Source organism: Anastrepha ludens, chromosome 6, assembly GCF_028408465.1.
Source record: "Anastrepha ludens isolate Willacy chromosome 6, idAnaLude1.1, whole genome shotgun sequence".
Lineage (NCBI taxonomy): Eukaryota > Metazoa > Arthropoda > Insecta > Diptera > Tephritidae > Anastrepha > Anastrepha ludens.
In genome coordinates, this window is record NC_071502.1 from 97,503,089 (window position 1) to 97,517,729 (window position 14,641).

The 14,641-nt window shown below is 37.0% G+C and overlaps 1 protein-coding gene across 11 annotated transcripts in view; it reads left to right on the top strand.

Moving 5' to 3' along the window:
* The window catches only part of LOC128867934 (kinesin-like protein unc-104), a 153,759-nt gene that overhangs the window by 93,605 nt on the left and 45,513 nt on the right, over positions 1 to 14,641 (top strand). For all 11 annotated transcript variants that reach the window (XM_054109562.1, XM_054109570.1, XM_054109569.1 and 8 more), the window contains 3 exons: positions 13,547 to 13,691; positions 13,845 to 13,927; positions 14,129 to 14,368. In XM_054109562.1, the coding sequence (XP_053965537.1) occupies positions 13,592 to 13,691; positions 13,845 to 13,927; positions 14,129 to 14,368 (423 nt within the window). In that variant the 5' untranslated portion in view covers positions 13,547 to 13,591. The remainder of the gene's footprint in view (positions 1 to 13,546; positions 13,692 to 13,844; positions 13,928 to 14,128; positions 14,369 to 14,641) is intronic.

Genomic DNA, 14,641 nt, shown 5'->3' on the forward strand with positions numbered 1-14,641 from the left:
ATCGTGTAAATTTTGTATGGAAATAATCGTTCTGTTGCTGCTACTTTAAGAGCATTACGGCCAAAAAATCATCTTGAGTGATGAAGCTCACTTTTGGCTCAATGGCTTTGTCAACAAGCAAAATATGCGTTACTGGGCAGAAAGCAATCCACGCGTGATTGATGAGGCACCGTTGCATTCCGAAAATATCACTGTTTGGTGCGGTTTACATGCCGGCGGCGAAATTGGCCCATATTTTTTCGTTGACGCGAACGATCGCCACGTTACTGTGAATGGAAATCGATACCGCGACATGATAAACGATTATTTTTGGCCGCAATTGAATGGTATGGACTTAGACGACATGTGGTTTCAACAGGACGGGGCCACAAGCCACACAGCACACGCTACAATTGATATGTTGAAGAGTAAGTTCGATGAGCGCATTATTTCCAGAAATGGACCGGTCGAATGGCAGCCGCGCCCGTGTGATTTGACGCCTCTAGACTAGTTTCTTTGGGGTTATATGAAGTCATTGGTCTACAGTAACAAGCCGGCGACGATTTGTGAGCTCAGAGCCAATATTGAACGCGAAATTGCTGGAATTTCGGCCGATTTATGCAAAAGAGTGGTCGAAAATTGGGTTCAACGATTGGACTTCGTAAAACGTACACGCGGTGGTCATGCGAAAGAAATCGAATTTCATACTTAAATGTATATGTTCAAATTCGATAATAAAAAAAAATTAGTAAAAAAAGTCAAACCGTTTGTGTTTTATTCAAAAAAAGTTCTTACTGAAAAACGCTTTAAAAGAGCAGCTTCGTTTTGTTAGATGTGGTATATTTACAGGCGCATTCTTTCCGAATCTTTAAGAGATCACATATTTGCAAAGTTGATTTTACACGCCAACTTTTTGCAGAATAGGAAGAAACCCTGCGAGATTGTTTTACAAATCCCTCCCCTTTAGCTCAGATATTGCATAATTTTAGGCGAACTTTCTTATATCTGTTAGCGTTGAAATTTTAGCAGAACAATTTTTCAACTTTGATTTTTGAAAAAAAGCACGAAGATGTGCTTGAATGAAATTTTTCATTATTTTCACCAAATGCTGCATACTTACGGGCGCACTTCTGCATGTTTTAGCAGAAAAATATTAGTGTTTATATATTTATTTTATTTATGTAAGAAATGAAGCTGTATCTGTCGGCAAAAATAATTGTACGGTCCCATTTCCGAAGTTTATAAAGATAGGAAAAAACTATGCCCGAGTTTTTAGAGAAACAATTTTTCTCGCTTCAGAAGTTGCATATTCAAAGGCGTTCTTTTCTTCTGCATGCTTTACTGCTAAGATATTTGCAAAGTCAATTTTAAGAATCCACTTTTAAAAAATAGCTGGAAAACTGTCCTCTTTTTCTCAGATGTTGCATATTTATAGGCGTACCTTTTCTTTTTAATTCAGCGATGAAACTTTTGCGATAACTGAGTTTTCAATTCCCATTTGTTGAAAATGAATGGGAATGAATATATGGGGACGTGCCTTAATATTTCAGAAACTATTGCATATTTATAGGCGCACCATACCTTTTATTTTAGCGATGCAATTTTCGAAACACTTAATATTTAATTCCCTTTTGTTGAGAATAAATGCCGCGGAAATTGTCTTAATTTTCCTGAAAATGTTGCATATTTATAGGCGCACATTAAAAGCTTGTGTAATATACATTGACTTACAATATTTTACATATTCAGTGCTGTTATTAAGTAGTTTAACTTTGCTCATAGATTCCTTAAAAATGCTCTGAGGAGCTCTGAAATACAAAATATTTGGTGCAGATTTCTCCATCAAATTTTCCATATTTATTTTTCTCTCATAATCCAAAAATCCCTTTCACATCCGAATACTCTTTCGAGGTGCCTGCCCTAGTAGAGTACTTTGTCATATTATACTCCCTCTGTTCCTTCAGTTTCCGTCAATACGAAACTGTACTGCTTAAGCAGCTCGTAAAATTTGCGTATTTACGGCCATTGATCCGCCACTATGAAACTAAAAATATCTCTTTTCAAAGCCATTTCTCCAGTAGCGTAACCTTATTTTGTGAACTGAAAGTCCCCTTACCTTGCGAGACGTTGTAATCCACTTACTCCAAATTCAGTTTACTTCTCAACTTCCTCATTCACTAAGAAATACTTTTTCTCCCACACACACACACACACCGACACTCGCATATTTGTTTAACTATTTTTACTACAAAATATAAAACGGAAATTAAATTACGAATAAGGCATAAAAAATTGTGAGAGAAACGTCGCAAAACCTGCCAATTTCTATGAGTCACGAGTCAGCAAAGGCAGAAGCCAAGAGCAGCCGTGCAACTGGGCAACCAGGCGACTAGTGGGGCCCAACAGAATGGCTTGCGATGGCAGTCGCCATATGAGGACGGCATCCAACAACAACTAACACCAATATTTACTATTTGGTGTTGTTTTTTTTTTAATTTATGGCAGTCGCTGTGGTTGCTGCTGTATGGCGGCAAATGAGGAAGTTTAATATGCGTACATTTGTATGTATGTATGTGTGTGGTCTTAGCGGCTGATGGCAGCAGCAAGAGCGTCATATTTAGTTTTTGTATTAAGTCTCTTATGCACTTGTGTATGTATGCGTGTTTTCAATTGGCGGCAAGCGCATGTGGCGCTGTCGAGTCTCTTGGCCATAAAATAGTGTCCCGCCTCATGCGATCATAAAACGGATGAAAACAACTAAATACTTGGCTACCAAGTCAACTCAGAGCAAAATTCAACGGAATGAGCTAATCAATGCCGGGAGTAGTAAAACTAGTTGAGTCTCCTAGTCCAAGCTTTTACGGCTATGCCAAAGTAGTCGGGGTAGTGTTGTAATTTTTAAAATGCCTCGCCGTGAGTCATTCTCAATATGCGGGCTATGAAATGTATATTTCCACTTAAGTACTGTGGAAATATTACATGTCAAAATATATTCAAGTTTATGTATGTTAGTTCCTATGAAGAGGAAGCCAGCTGTGCGAATGCAGTTCAAGCAGCTATGGAGTCTTGAGTGCAGTGGGAAACAAATACGAACCGTGGCAAAAATAAGCATAACTTTCGTTCGGTTTGTTGATTTACTGCAGTGCTTCCGAAGTCGCTTCTGGGGATGCGCCATTTTATTGCAATTCTCGTGAATGAGCATTGAACTCAAGACTAGCCGAGTGGTGGTCACGTATAAATCCACTTGGTAGCAGTAGAGAGATTAATTTGAGTTAGGTTGGGCAGTCGTGCCGTAAGAGGCTCATAACCCATGCGATGTCGTAGGGGCTCCCTAAAAGCAATTCATATCTCAAAATAAATCTATTCAAATTCTACGAAACTACGTTTCTCAAGTTCTTTAAAGATGTACACACCGAGCGTTTGAGCTTTTCGCCTGCAGATTGCCGCACAGTGTCACAGGTCGAGCTGTATATTTGTCGCCTTTTCCCTCACATTGTGGCAGCTTTTGCAAATATCGCTCGAAGTAAAGCTATAATACACAGCGTGTAAAGCAATCAGGAGTGTAAGCCAATCAAGTAATGCCCAATGAAAACTTCGGCTATTAGCTGAATGTTCTGTCCACTGAGAAGGAGTAGAGATTTTGCGCTCTGAGCACTATTTTCCTGCCGAAGTTGTCGAGCCCCTTGGTAGGTGAGCTTCGCACGTCACTTTTGTTCCGTGATTAGAAATTTAGTGATTAGAAGTTTTAGTAAGACAGAAATTAATCAAAATTTGTTGACTCTCAACCTGTGTTTAGTTCGGTTGTGTTGTCTATCAATAAGTAAACCTTTCTTCGTTAGCACCCAAAGCCCCGCGTTACTTGTTACAACTCTAAACTTTTCTGTTTTCGGCCAATTCAGATTTTTGTCCATGGATAGCAATAAAATTTATAATTTTAGCCCAAATTTATGTTACCATCTTAAAGATCGGAAAGTTTGAATATCTTCTCCCTCTCAAGATAATCCAGTTGAACTTTTTTCACTTTGGAGTAGCCCGGGACGTTACACCCATTTTTATTCCTAGTGTCGGGAAACGAGACAAGGGATATTACCATTTATTGAAATTACGAGCATAGAATGGAATAGACTTCTTAACTAGCGCAGATTCTATTACAGAAGCTGTTAAAATCTAAAAACTTCGTCTACATATGAGAAATTGTGACTGCTCTACTTTTACGATGTATCTCCTTTTTTTGGTCTTTTATAGAACTCTTATAAATAAGCCTCCATTAAGTCTCTACAATCAAACAGCACCTCCTTAGATATAGCAATTGAATGTAAGAAGACTCTAATCTGGTCTCAGGGGCATCGCCGGAAATTGGGTCGCGTACGCGATTGCAAGAACAGTGACCGAACTACTCTTAATGAACTCCGTTCAAAATACGATCATTCCACATTCATCTTGCAAGTACCGACGTAGATTTGCTTTTATTGGCAGAACGAATAAGAGATGAGCTATACAGTACCCTTGTGGGGTAACTAGACAAACCTGGTCAAAGGTCTATGAAAATAGGTCTGAGTCGCTTACATATCTCAATCACTTCACCTCGATATCGATCAGTAGTTGGAATAATGGCCGGATTCTGCCCAATGCAGATGTACGGAAAGAGAAAGACCTTTCCATTAAATTAATATCTTCACAGCTGCGGAGACGAGGAGGACCAACGACTGCTCCGCGCTGCTTTCCGACATTTAACAGGTGGCGCAAAATCAATCATCCATTTTTGTTTTTGAATAACTTTTTTTTGTAAAAAAAATTTTTTTTGAGTGATGGAAATCTTTATTTTGACTTTTACGCTCTCCATTGCTTGTCTGTTTGTATACTGCAAAAGTCCAATAGGGTGATTAATTTTGCGCCAACTTGCAAAAAGTTTCTAAAAATGTGAATTTTCCGTAATTAACGTAAAAGAGGTGCTCAAATTTGTTTCAAAAAATAATATCAAAGAAATCATTAGAGTCGTGGAAAGTGCGTGGGGCACCGCCTACTCTCAAGTAAATTGAGAAAATGCGGTTCATTTGAAATCCAATCGTGCGCCAAGTATACAAAGTTTGGTTTTGCCTGAACTTTGACTCGTCTCGACTCTCCTGCGCTTTTAACTATAAATTTTAATTGAAAATTTGTTCAAAATGTGTAAATGTTCTCATGCTTGCACACATACATATATATATATAATATATATTCAAATCCACATGCATCCCCTTGCTGCGTAAGGAGGTTAAAGTTATGACCTCAGTCAAAGTTTTCCAAATTACGAGCAGCGCTGCCTGTAAATCTCAACAGGGGATGACGGCGACGACGACCACACCACGCGACGCCACCACTTAAATTAAAACATATTTGCGTAAATTACAAAATTACAGTTTTTGTTCGCTTCCAACAACACTAACGAATGAGAAACAACCCTTCAACATCGTCACGAAAAATTATCGCCAGCGCACAAAAGGCTGCTCAACGTCACACGAAAATTTTTTGCTGTAATGAGTCAAGAACTTTTATGCTTTTTTACGCTTCGCAGCTGTTGTTCTTTTGCGCTGCTTTGCGCCACTTTTATTTTGTTGTACTTTGTTGTTGAGAATTAAAATATGTACATATAATGAAATTTAAATGTAAATAATGAGTGGCTGCGACAAGGCGCAGGTACAGGTACGCCGTCAGTGTGGGTGAGCAGCAGGGTGTTTTTGTGTGAGTGGGTTTTTGATAAACTATAAAATTATGCACTCTTCGGCAGATCCCGAAATTTCGGGATTCGATAAGTTTAGTCGGGATGTTTCGGGATTTTCCAACTAATTTTGATTTGGAATGTCGTGAATTCTATAGAATTTCTTGCGTGCAATGACTTGTTTTTCTACGATTCTACGAAAAGAAAGATATCGAAACACTTCTCAACTTCTCGCTATGCTCTACCGCTCGTCAGCCGTTACTTACCCTAGTTTTTCAGTTAATCACTCTATCGGAAAACTTATACTCTTTGCTAATGGAATTGTTCACCAATCATATTTGACACTTGTGAACTAGACATTTGCTGTATAAGTACAAACAGACAAGCAATGAGGCGCATAAAGGTCTAAATTATGATGTTCATGACTCAAACTCCCACTTTTTTCTTTAGGAAAAATTTTGATTTATTTTAATTATTTATTTACAAACGTGAAATAATAATACAATTATTCTTATGCGTAAAAAAAAGGTGTACTGGCTGCCTGGACCTTCGGCTCGCTGATGTAAAAGTAACAGATAGTTAGCTTAAAGGTCTTACATGTAAAAGGATACTAGAAAACTTAATTAATTAAGACTATGTTAAAAATATAGTAACTATGTTAGAGGAGCAAACATCAAATCAATTTTTTCAATATTGATTTAACTACAAATTCTGACATTTTTGATATATTTGCTGAGGAAGTAGTTCTTAACAGTGTAGAAGGTCTTTGGTTTCGAGTAGGTGGCAGACCGTTAAAGATGGTGAGTGACAGTGTTGGCAGCATGGAGGGCTGGAACCATTGAAAACGTATGAATGTGTGGCGATTATGTACCCCAGACGAAGACAGACAAATGTTTTGATACCGTTGCAACGGCTATTTAATGGGTAGTTTGGTATTATCCTGTTTGGATTATTTACGATATAATGATGGGAAGAGGATCCTCAATTGACCATTTGTGCATTATAGTGCCTCTGATATATAAATTTGTATACGTCTTCGAAATATAGTCGAAAGTCATTAGTGGTTCTTTCCCAGCAAGTTTAGCCCGTTCGTCTGCTAGATTGTTCCCTCTAAAAAATTATTTAACTACAAAATTGAATGGTTAATTTTCCGCCACCTTTTATTTACTGTCTAGATGCAGCCTGCCAAAAGTTGCACCTATTTGTCTCCATCCACTCTTTGTGTATATTTCATAAAATACTCATCTGTTAATTAAGTCTATTCGCCTCCTCCTACTATGTTCTTCTTATGATGGTCCCCAGAGATTGGTCCTATATGTTCATATATGTAGTTTTTTGCACTTAAATGGTCACATTTATGATTTTTAGCTATACTATAGTTTAACCCGCTAGGTGGCGTTAATGGAGAAATATTCCGAAAAATTTTATATTAAGTAAATCGCGCTATAATTACCCATATTCGGGATTAACGAGTTCAAAAATTATTTTTTTTTTTTAATTTTTTTTTTTTGAAAAATGTAGCCGGTCTCGATATATTTCAAAAAAAGGTATTTGAGGTCCAACCTAAAGGAAAAAACTTCGCTAGAGCAAAATCAACCGGTTGGTGGAGCTAAAATTCGAAATAGTCGAAAATCCGAAAAGTTGTACTTTAATTTATGGTTTCATCAAACTCAGATTATAAAAAAATTACGCAAGCAGAAATATGTTTGCAAAAAATGATGCTGCTAACTGGCGCAGCGGCCAGGGTATTTATAGAAATGGTTAATCATAGTATTGGTTTGATTTAACGAAGCGCAGAGTTTTTTTATGTTCTTTAAAGAATTCGAAAAATCTACAATTCCTTGCCGAATTCGTTCTCACTTTTACACGATGTGTGATTTGGGAAGAGAAGAGTTTAGAACTGCTCACTAAGGCAACCTTTGCAGCATTTTGAGGCAGATCTTCGGGGCAGTCAAAGACAGCGATGGAGGGCGTATTAGATTGAACCATGAGCTGGACCGACTTATAAGAGGATAAAATGTTGTACGGTTCATTAAAGCTCAAAGACTAAGATGGTTAGGCCGTACCATGAGAACGGACCCCAGGACGAGAGCTCAACGAAGAATAATTGACGCTAAAACATTTACAGACCAAGGTCAGGATGAATTGACGAACTAGAAGACGACATGAGAAAACTCAAGGTTAACTACTGGAAGATATCAGCCAAAAATCGAATAAAATAGAAACAAAATGTGCAGCAGTGCACCGCTCACACAAAGCTGAGCGCCAAATTATGACGATGGCAACTTAAGCCAACCTAATAAAGTGGCGTTTCGCACGTTTTGTACTTTAGATCGACTGCTAACTACAGCACTGGACTTATTGGCAAGTTTTTGCAAGTTATTTGTCTTTTATTTAATTTTAATAATTTTTGGGTGAAAATATAGTTTATTAACCTACAATTGATTCAATGTTGTAGATTCGAGTTTCATATAAATTCAAGTTTCTAACTTTCTACAAACTAAAAAAAAAATCTAAAATTTCATCAAATTTTCACACTTTTTAACCAGAATTTTTAGAAAATTTTTGGGTATGCAGTTTTATAGCCAATTGATTTGTATGAAAATATAATTCATTCTTTTACAAAAATCACATAAATCCAAGTTTCAAATTTTGTACAAATTAAAAAAAAAATTCAACTAAACTTCACATTTTTTAATTAGAATTTTTCGAAAAATTTTGGGTATGCAGTTTTATAGACAATTGATTTGTATGAAAATATAATTCATTCTTTTACAAAAATCTCATAAATCCAAGTTTCAAATTTTGTACAAATTACAAAAATAAATTCAACAAAATTTCATCAAAACTTCACATTTTTAATTAGAATTTTTCGAAAAATTTTGGATAGGCAATTTTATAATCAACTGATTTGTATGAAAACATAATTAATTTTTTCACAAAAATCACATAAATCCAAATTTCAAACTTTGTACGAACTAAAAAAAAAATTCAACTAAACTCCACATTCTTTAATTCGAATTTTTCGAAAAATTTTGGGTATGCAGTTTTATAGACAATTGATTTGTATGAAAATATAAGTCATTCTTTTACAAAAATCACAGAAATCCAAGTTTCAAACTTTGTACAAACTAAAAAAAAAGTCAAAGTATTTCCATAAAAATTTCATAATTTTTAACCAGAATATTTAGAAAGCTTTCATGTATGCAGTTTTATAGCTAATTGAATATTGATATAAACAAAAAACTGCAAGCTTCGAGTAGCTCGCAAATCGCGTTGATTTTTGACAATTTTTTTTGTTTTTTTGCTGACTGTCGTAGGTGCTTTCTTTCATACGAAAAGAAAAAATGCCCATCATTTGCTATGGTAAAAAATTTGCTGACTCGCTTGAGTTATGGCAGATGAAAAAAAAAACGCTTCGCAAGCAGAGACGTAGGCAACATTTTTGGCTTTTTCTTAATTTAGCTAAATTTTTATTAGTGGATAGGTTGAAAGAAGTCTATATCGAAAAGACCAAATACTTGGTTAGATCGCGAGGCAATGCTCGTTGCCTTAAGCTAAAAGTCGGACCCCACGTATTTGAAAAAGTCGAAAGCTTCGAGTACCTAAGAGTAAACTTAAGTACTACGGAAGATCCGCTTATCTGCATAAGCTGGAAATAGAAGCTATTACGCCCACCTCAAACTGCTTAAAGGCAAACTCTTGTCATGGGTGTGTAAGCTACAGGTCTATAGGACACTTATACGGCCAATAGCAACGCATGGCTGTGAAGCAGCAGTTCTGTCTACTAATATAAAAAAACTATCTCTTACGCTTTAAGTTTAATTTTTGGTCCTGCACGAGAGCCTGATGGTTCTTATAGCATAGAATATAACAATGTGATCGCAGAACTTATAAATGGACAAAGCAAAGTAGGCTTCGTGAAGGCGCAAAGTCTTTGAGGGCTGAGACACCTACTTTGCATGGATGACAACAGAATTAGAAAGAAAACTTTTAAGTCCCATTTTGGGCAGCAGAAGGTGGGTGAGTATGTGATATGGAAGACAATCGCGTAGCATGAACGCACAAAGCAGCCATGCAATGAACCCATGCCGAGTATAGAGCGCAATAGTAAAGGAAGCATTGACTCAACGCGACCTGTAAATGCTCTGATGATGAAGATGATGAGGGGGAAAAAATGAATCTAAAGTTGTAAAGTCAATGTCAACAAATGGAAAAACTAAGATCTACCTCTTAAGAAATAATTTACAATACTTTAGCTTTTGATTAAATGAGTAGTTCTCCGCTCTATTCTTTCTAATATATTTTGAAATTTCATTTTAAAAACTTGCTTTTCAATTACTCGCTTCCCGTACGATACCTCAGAAAATTTGTTTTCAGAGCGCAGCTGCATTTAAATAATGTTGGAGTCCTGGAGGAGTAAGCCTTGTCTGTTGTATTTGAATCTCATTGAACTTAATATTAGTTCAGGGAAAAACAGATCCATTATTTGTGGGTAAAATCTTTGCGAAAGCAGTGTAAAACTGTTTATGGTTGATCTTTAGCTCCTGGGCGATGCTACGACTACTAACATGCCGATTAACTTCGATTATTTCTGCGATTTTATCGGCATTTTCGACATTACCTTAGGGCAATAAATTAACACAAACAAAACTAGTTGAAGCTTAAGTAACGATGACATAAGCATCATATAAAAGGCAGAATACCTACTGCATATAGAGATATCACACTTCAAAGAATAGGTTCAATTTTTATGAATTTTACTAAATTTTTGAATACTTAAAGTAGTTGGGCCTTTTAATATTTCAACTGCAACATTATCGCTTATTTCTAGCAAAGAATATTCCTTATTTCTACTACTTTCATCTAATCGAACTTCATATTTCTCAATAATATAATATTCATTCAATACCCGAGAATCGGCATACTCTATCGCGGTATTGCACGCTCTAGTTTTTATCCGCAAATTCACGCGCACTCGCATGCATTGTTGCTCATACGCCATGGTAGTTCATCGAGCCACTTCGAGGGCACCCAGCTGAAGTAAAGCAAACATACACTTTTTGAGTGTACAAAAAAAAAAGAAAATAACGGAAAAGCTTCTTTACTAATTTTCAAGCGGTGTTAGTGTAATCATGGCGGCTTGTATGTGTATATATGCGTGCTTAATTGCATACCTATTTGTGCTTTGCGTTGGTTGGCTTTCATTAGTAAAACTTTCCCTACTTTGCGACAACTTTTCTAACTTTTTATTTTGTATACTTACGATGCATACACTCACACATACACTTACACACATATAAAACTATTCTTCATATAAATGCCAAGCCGTTTGTGCGCTTGTGTGGGAGTAGTGTTCCTTTGCGCAGGTACTCAGCGCAATAAACAAATTAATGTGGTAATTAGGCGCGACTTGTTACAAATTTCTTCCGTATACAAAGCTAATCAGAAGTTCTTTCTCTGCCGCTATGTGTTGACGTGTGTTTTTTGTTTCCTTCTTATGCTTATTAAACGCATTGCAACATAAACTACGACAATAATTTTAATAGAAGTGGCGCGTGTGCGCACCTCAACGTCAGTAAAACAACCTTTTTTATTAATAAAAAGCGGGTTCACCTCTTTTCAGCTGGTAAAAGTGTTTTGTGTGCAGTTTTTACGATTGACCGAATTAATTGCCATTTTATTGGGCCAAATGTTGCTGCCTGAATATTAAAGTTTACGGAATTAAAAAAGTTTTCGTTATGAAGAAATAGCTAATTCATGAAATCGTTTATATGCGGAATTACCGACCTACTTCAAATACCAAGGTTGGTTTGTTGGTTGAGGTGGGCGGCTAAGAAGTGGAAGTAGTTGGAGAACTACTGCGTGCCTAGGGAGTTTTGATTCACGACCGTTGAACTCTAATTTCATTGACTTCGAATTTCATGATGAAAATCAAGTCAGTCTCCTTGGTGATATCGAGTAGTCTCTTCGGTCCTTCGATCCTTTAAGTAGCCTTGATCTGAGGCTGCCGAAAGCTAAACATGCACGAATAGTACGAATTTCTTAGACTTTTAGTGCCTTGCAAGGCCCAGTTTGGAAGTGTCTGCTGTCAAAAAACATTCCTCTGTCAGCAAACCTGGTTGATCAATTTGTTTATGTGGCGTGTGATTACCATTCCGAAAATGCACGATTTCCATAAAATCCACTGCGTGCAGTTTAGAAACCAGAGCAAATTCAGTCAATTAACTCTGCACAGATCTGTTAAGATATCAAAATAAGGTTTGCCCATACACATCAATCTAGCGCGAGGCAGTCGCTGAGCCGATGTAGAGAAAATGCAACGTTGGCAGGAGATGTAGAAAGGCCAGACTCTCAAGGCTTGTAGATATACTCACGAGCAGCAAGTGCAGTATGCTGTTGAGCGCTGTGGGAGCGTCGGCTTGGCAGCAGCGTAAAGATCCCATGCGAGAACACACAACATAGCCACTCTGCAAACCCTGCGTATTCTTTCATGTATGCAATGCCTCTGATACGCTCTTGACTTGCTATTCCATATCGAGCTTTCACAACAGTTTATTGTTTTGCTCAACATCGTCATCGTGAATTTCTAGAACACCATTGTGGAACATAGTGTAAATCCCACGACCTTTCGACATTGCTTAAACTGCTGCATCCAAGCTTAGGCTTATTCCTGTCTGGTACCGAATATTTTCTAGTGAATAGCGGCTATGCGTAGATTTTCTGGGTGCTAATGAATGTTCTTGTTTTTGTAGCAGCATAAAAAATTCGCCCATACATTTTTGGAAAATGTCTGCTGTTCTATTGTTGTTGTAATTTTTTGGAAAACTCTGCAGACGAGACAATCCTTGGTTGGATACAAATCCAGTTCGTTGCGTAACATAGGGGAACGTGAGTCTGGAGAAGGAATGGCTCTTAGCATTTGGTTCATTATGGGGCGAAGTATTGAGAGGTATTTGCCGCCTATTGTGACCAAGATGTCTTCCACATAAGCTTTGCGTGCACTCTCGCCTGCCTCTAGGTTATGCCAAGAGCTCTCACAGTTTTAAAAGAATACCCATTTGAATATTAAGGGGTTAATACGTCCAGCAGCGCCAAAAATGCGCTAAAAGAAAAACTGTTTTTAGAAGGGATAACAATAGAAATAAATATGAAAAAATGTTATACATTTTTTTTTTGTACTTAAACTTTATAAAAAAAAATTATTTTAATTTTTCTTTACAAAAATTAGTATATAAAAAACTAAGTGACCCAAAGTAGAATGAAAAAACAGTTGCTCCACGGTCTGCACCATTTCTCCTCTGTAAAAAGTAAAAAAAAATCTTGTAAAATAAAGTTGCCGTTATAGTCCGTCAAGTGGGATTTTCGAATTTCGAAAAATTTTGCAATTTACGGTGTTTCAAAAAAAGTATGCGTTTTACGTCATAAATGTCATACTTTAATTATGTTTATAAAATTTTTTAATAAAAATATCAACAATCAAATCTATAGAGAAAACACTTTCGAAAACTGTATGAGTTATCATGCAGCCCGTGCCAGAAAAAGTAGTTTCGAGAAAAACAAGTTTAAAGTTTGCGGTACAGGAGCGCGCGGACCGCTCTCTACCTAGTTAACAAGCTGTAGAAGCTATAATATTGAGAATTTCCGCATGAAAATTGCACAGTATATGTATTCTTAAGTGCATATAGTATTGTATTATACTTCGAAATATCGAAAAAAATTGAATTTTTGAAAATTTTGGACGTAGGTAACCCCTTAAGACCATTTTATGGGCTAATGTAATTTTGATCTTTCTTCAATACTATTTACTTTTACAAAAAATGTATACCAGTTTCTTAATCACATTTTTTTGTTCTCCTTTAATTACAGCTCCTAGTGCGTAGTTAAGGCCTTTGGGCCTCCCTCACCGCCAAAATGTCGTCCGTTAAGGTGGCGGTTCGAGTGCGACCCTTCAATTCGCGTGAAATCGGTCGAGAATCAAAATGTATTATCGAAATGACCGGTGCAACCACCGGTGAGTATGAGCCAAAAAAAAACCAAAAATTTTATAAACTAAGTAATTTTTATTTACTTCAAATTACGTATTCATAAACCTTTTTTATAAATATACATTACCTTATTATCTTTACAATAAAATAAAGTCTCGCAACCAACCCCTCCCTTTCAGCCATCACAAATCCAAAAGTACCACCAAACAGCAGCGAAGCCATCAAGCGCTTCAACTTCGATTACTCCTATTGGTCACACAATGTAAGTAGAACAATTAAAGATAAACAATACCTAGAAGATAATCGTTTCATTCATTTTCGAAATTCACCTACAATGCCATTAGCTTTTACATTTGTGCCACACAATTGATTAATCGACATAATTTCCTTTTTTTGCAATTTTCCTTGACTACCTTTCACCACATCCTACCCCTCCCTCTCTCTCTCTCGCTCTGCGTCACAGCCACGAGATCCCGAATTCTCCACACAAGAGATGGTCTACAAGGACATTGGCGAGGAGATGCTGCAACACTCCTTCGACGGTTACAATGTTTGCATATTCGCCTACGGTCAAACCGGCGCTGGGAAATCTTACACAATGATGGGCAAACAAGAGGAACATCAAGAGGGTATCATACCGATGATTTGTAAGGATCTCTTCAATCGTATACACGACACGGAAACAAGTGAACTCAAGTATTCGGTGAGTTTGGGGGCGTTGAAAGCCTTGAGGAGACCAAAGTGTGGTGGAGTGAAAAGTGGCAAAGTGTTTTGAGGTGAAATGTGAAATGAATTGAAGCGAAAAGAAAAGTATGTAGTGAGATGAAGGGGGGTGAAGTCAGAACTCGTAAGTGCATAAGGATGTGAGTGCAAATGAATGCCATGCATGTGGGCTGTTATTGAATGAGAAACTCTTTAGAATGCAAGTAATGATTGTTGTCTCAGCAGAGATAAATAAATGTATGCATGTGTTGGC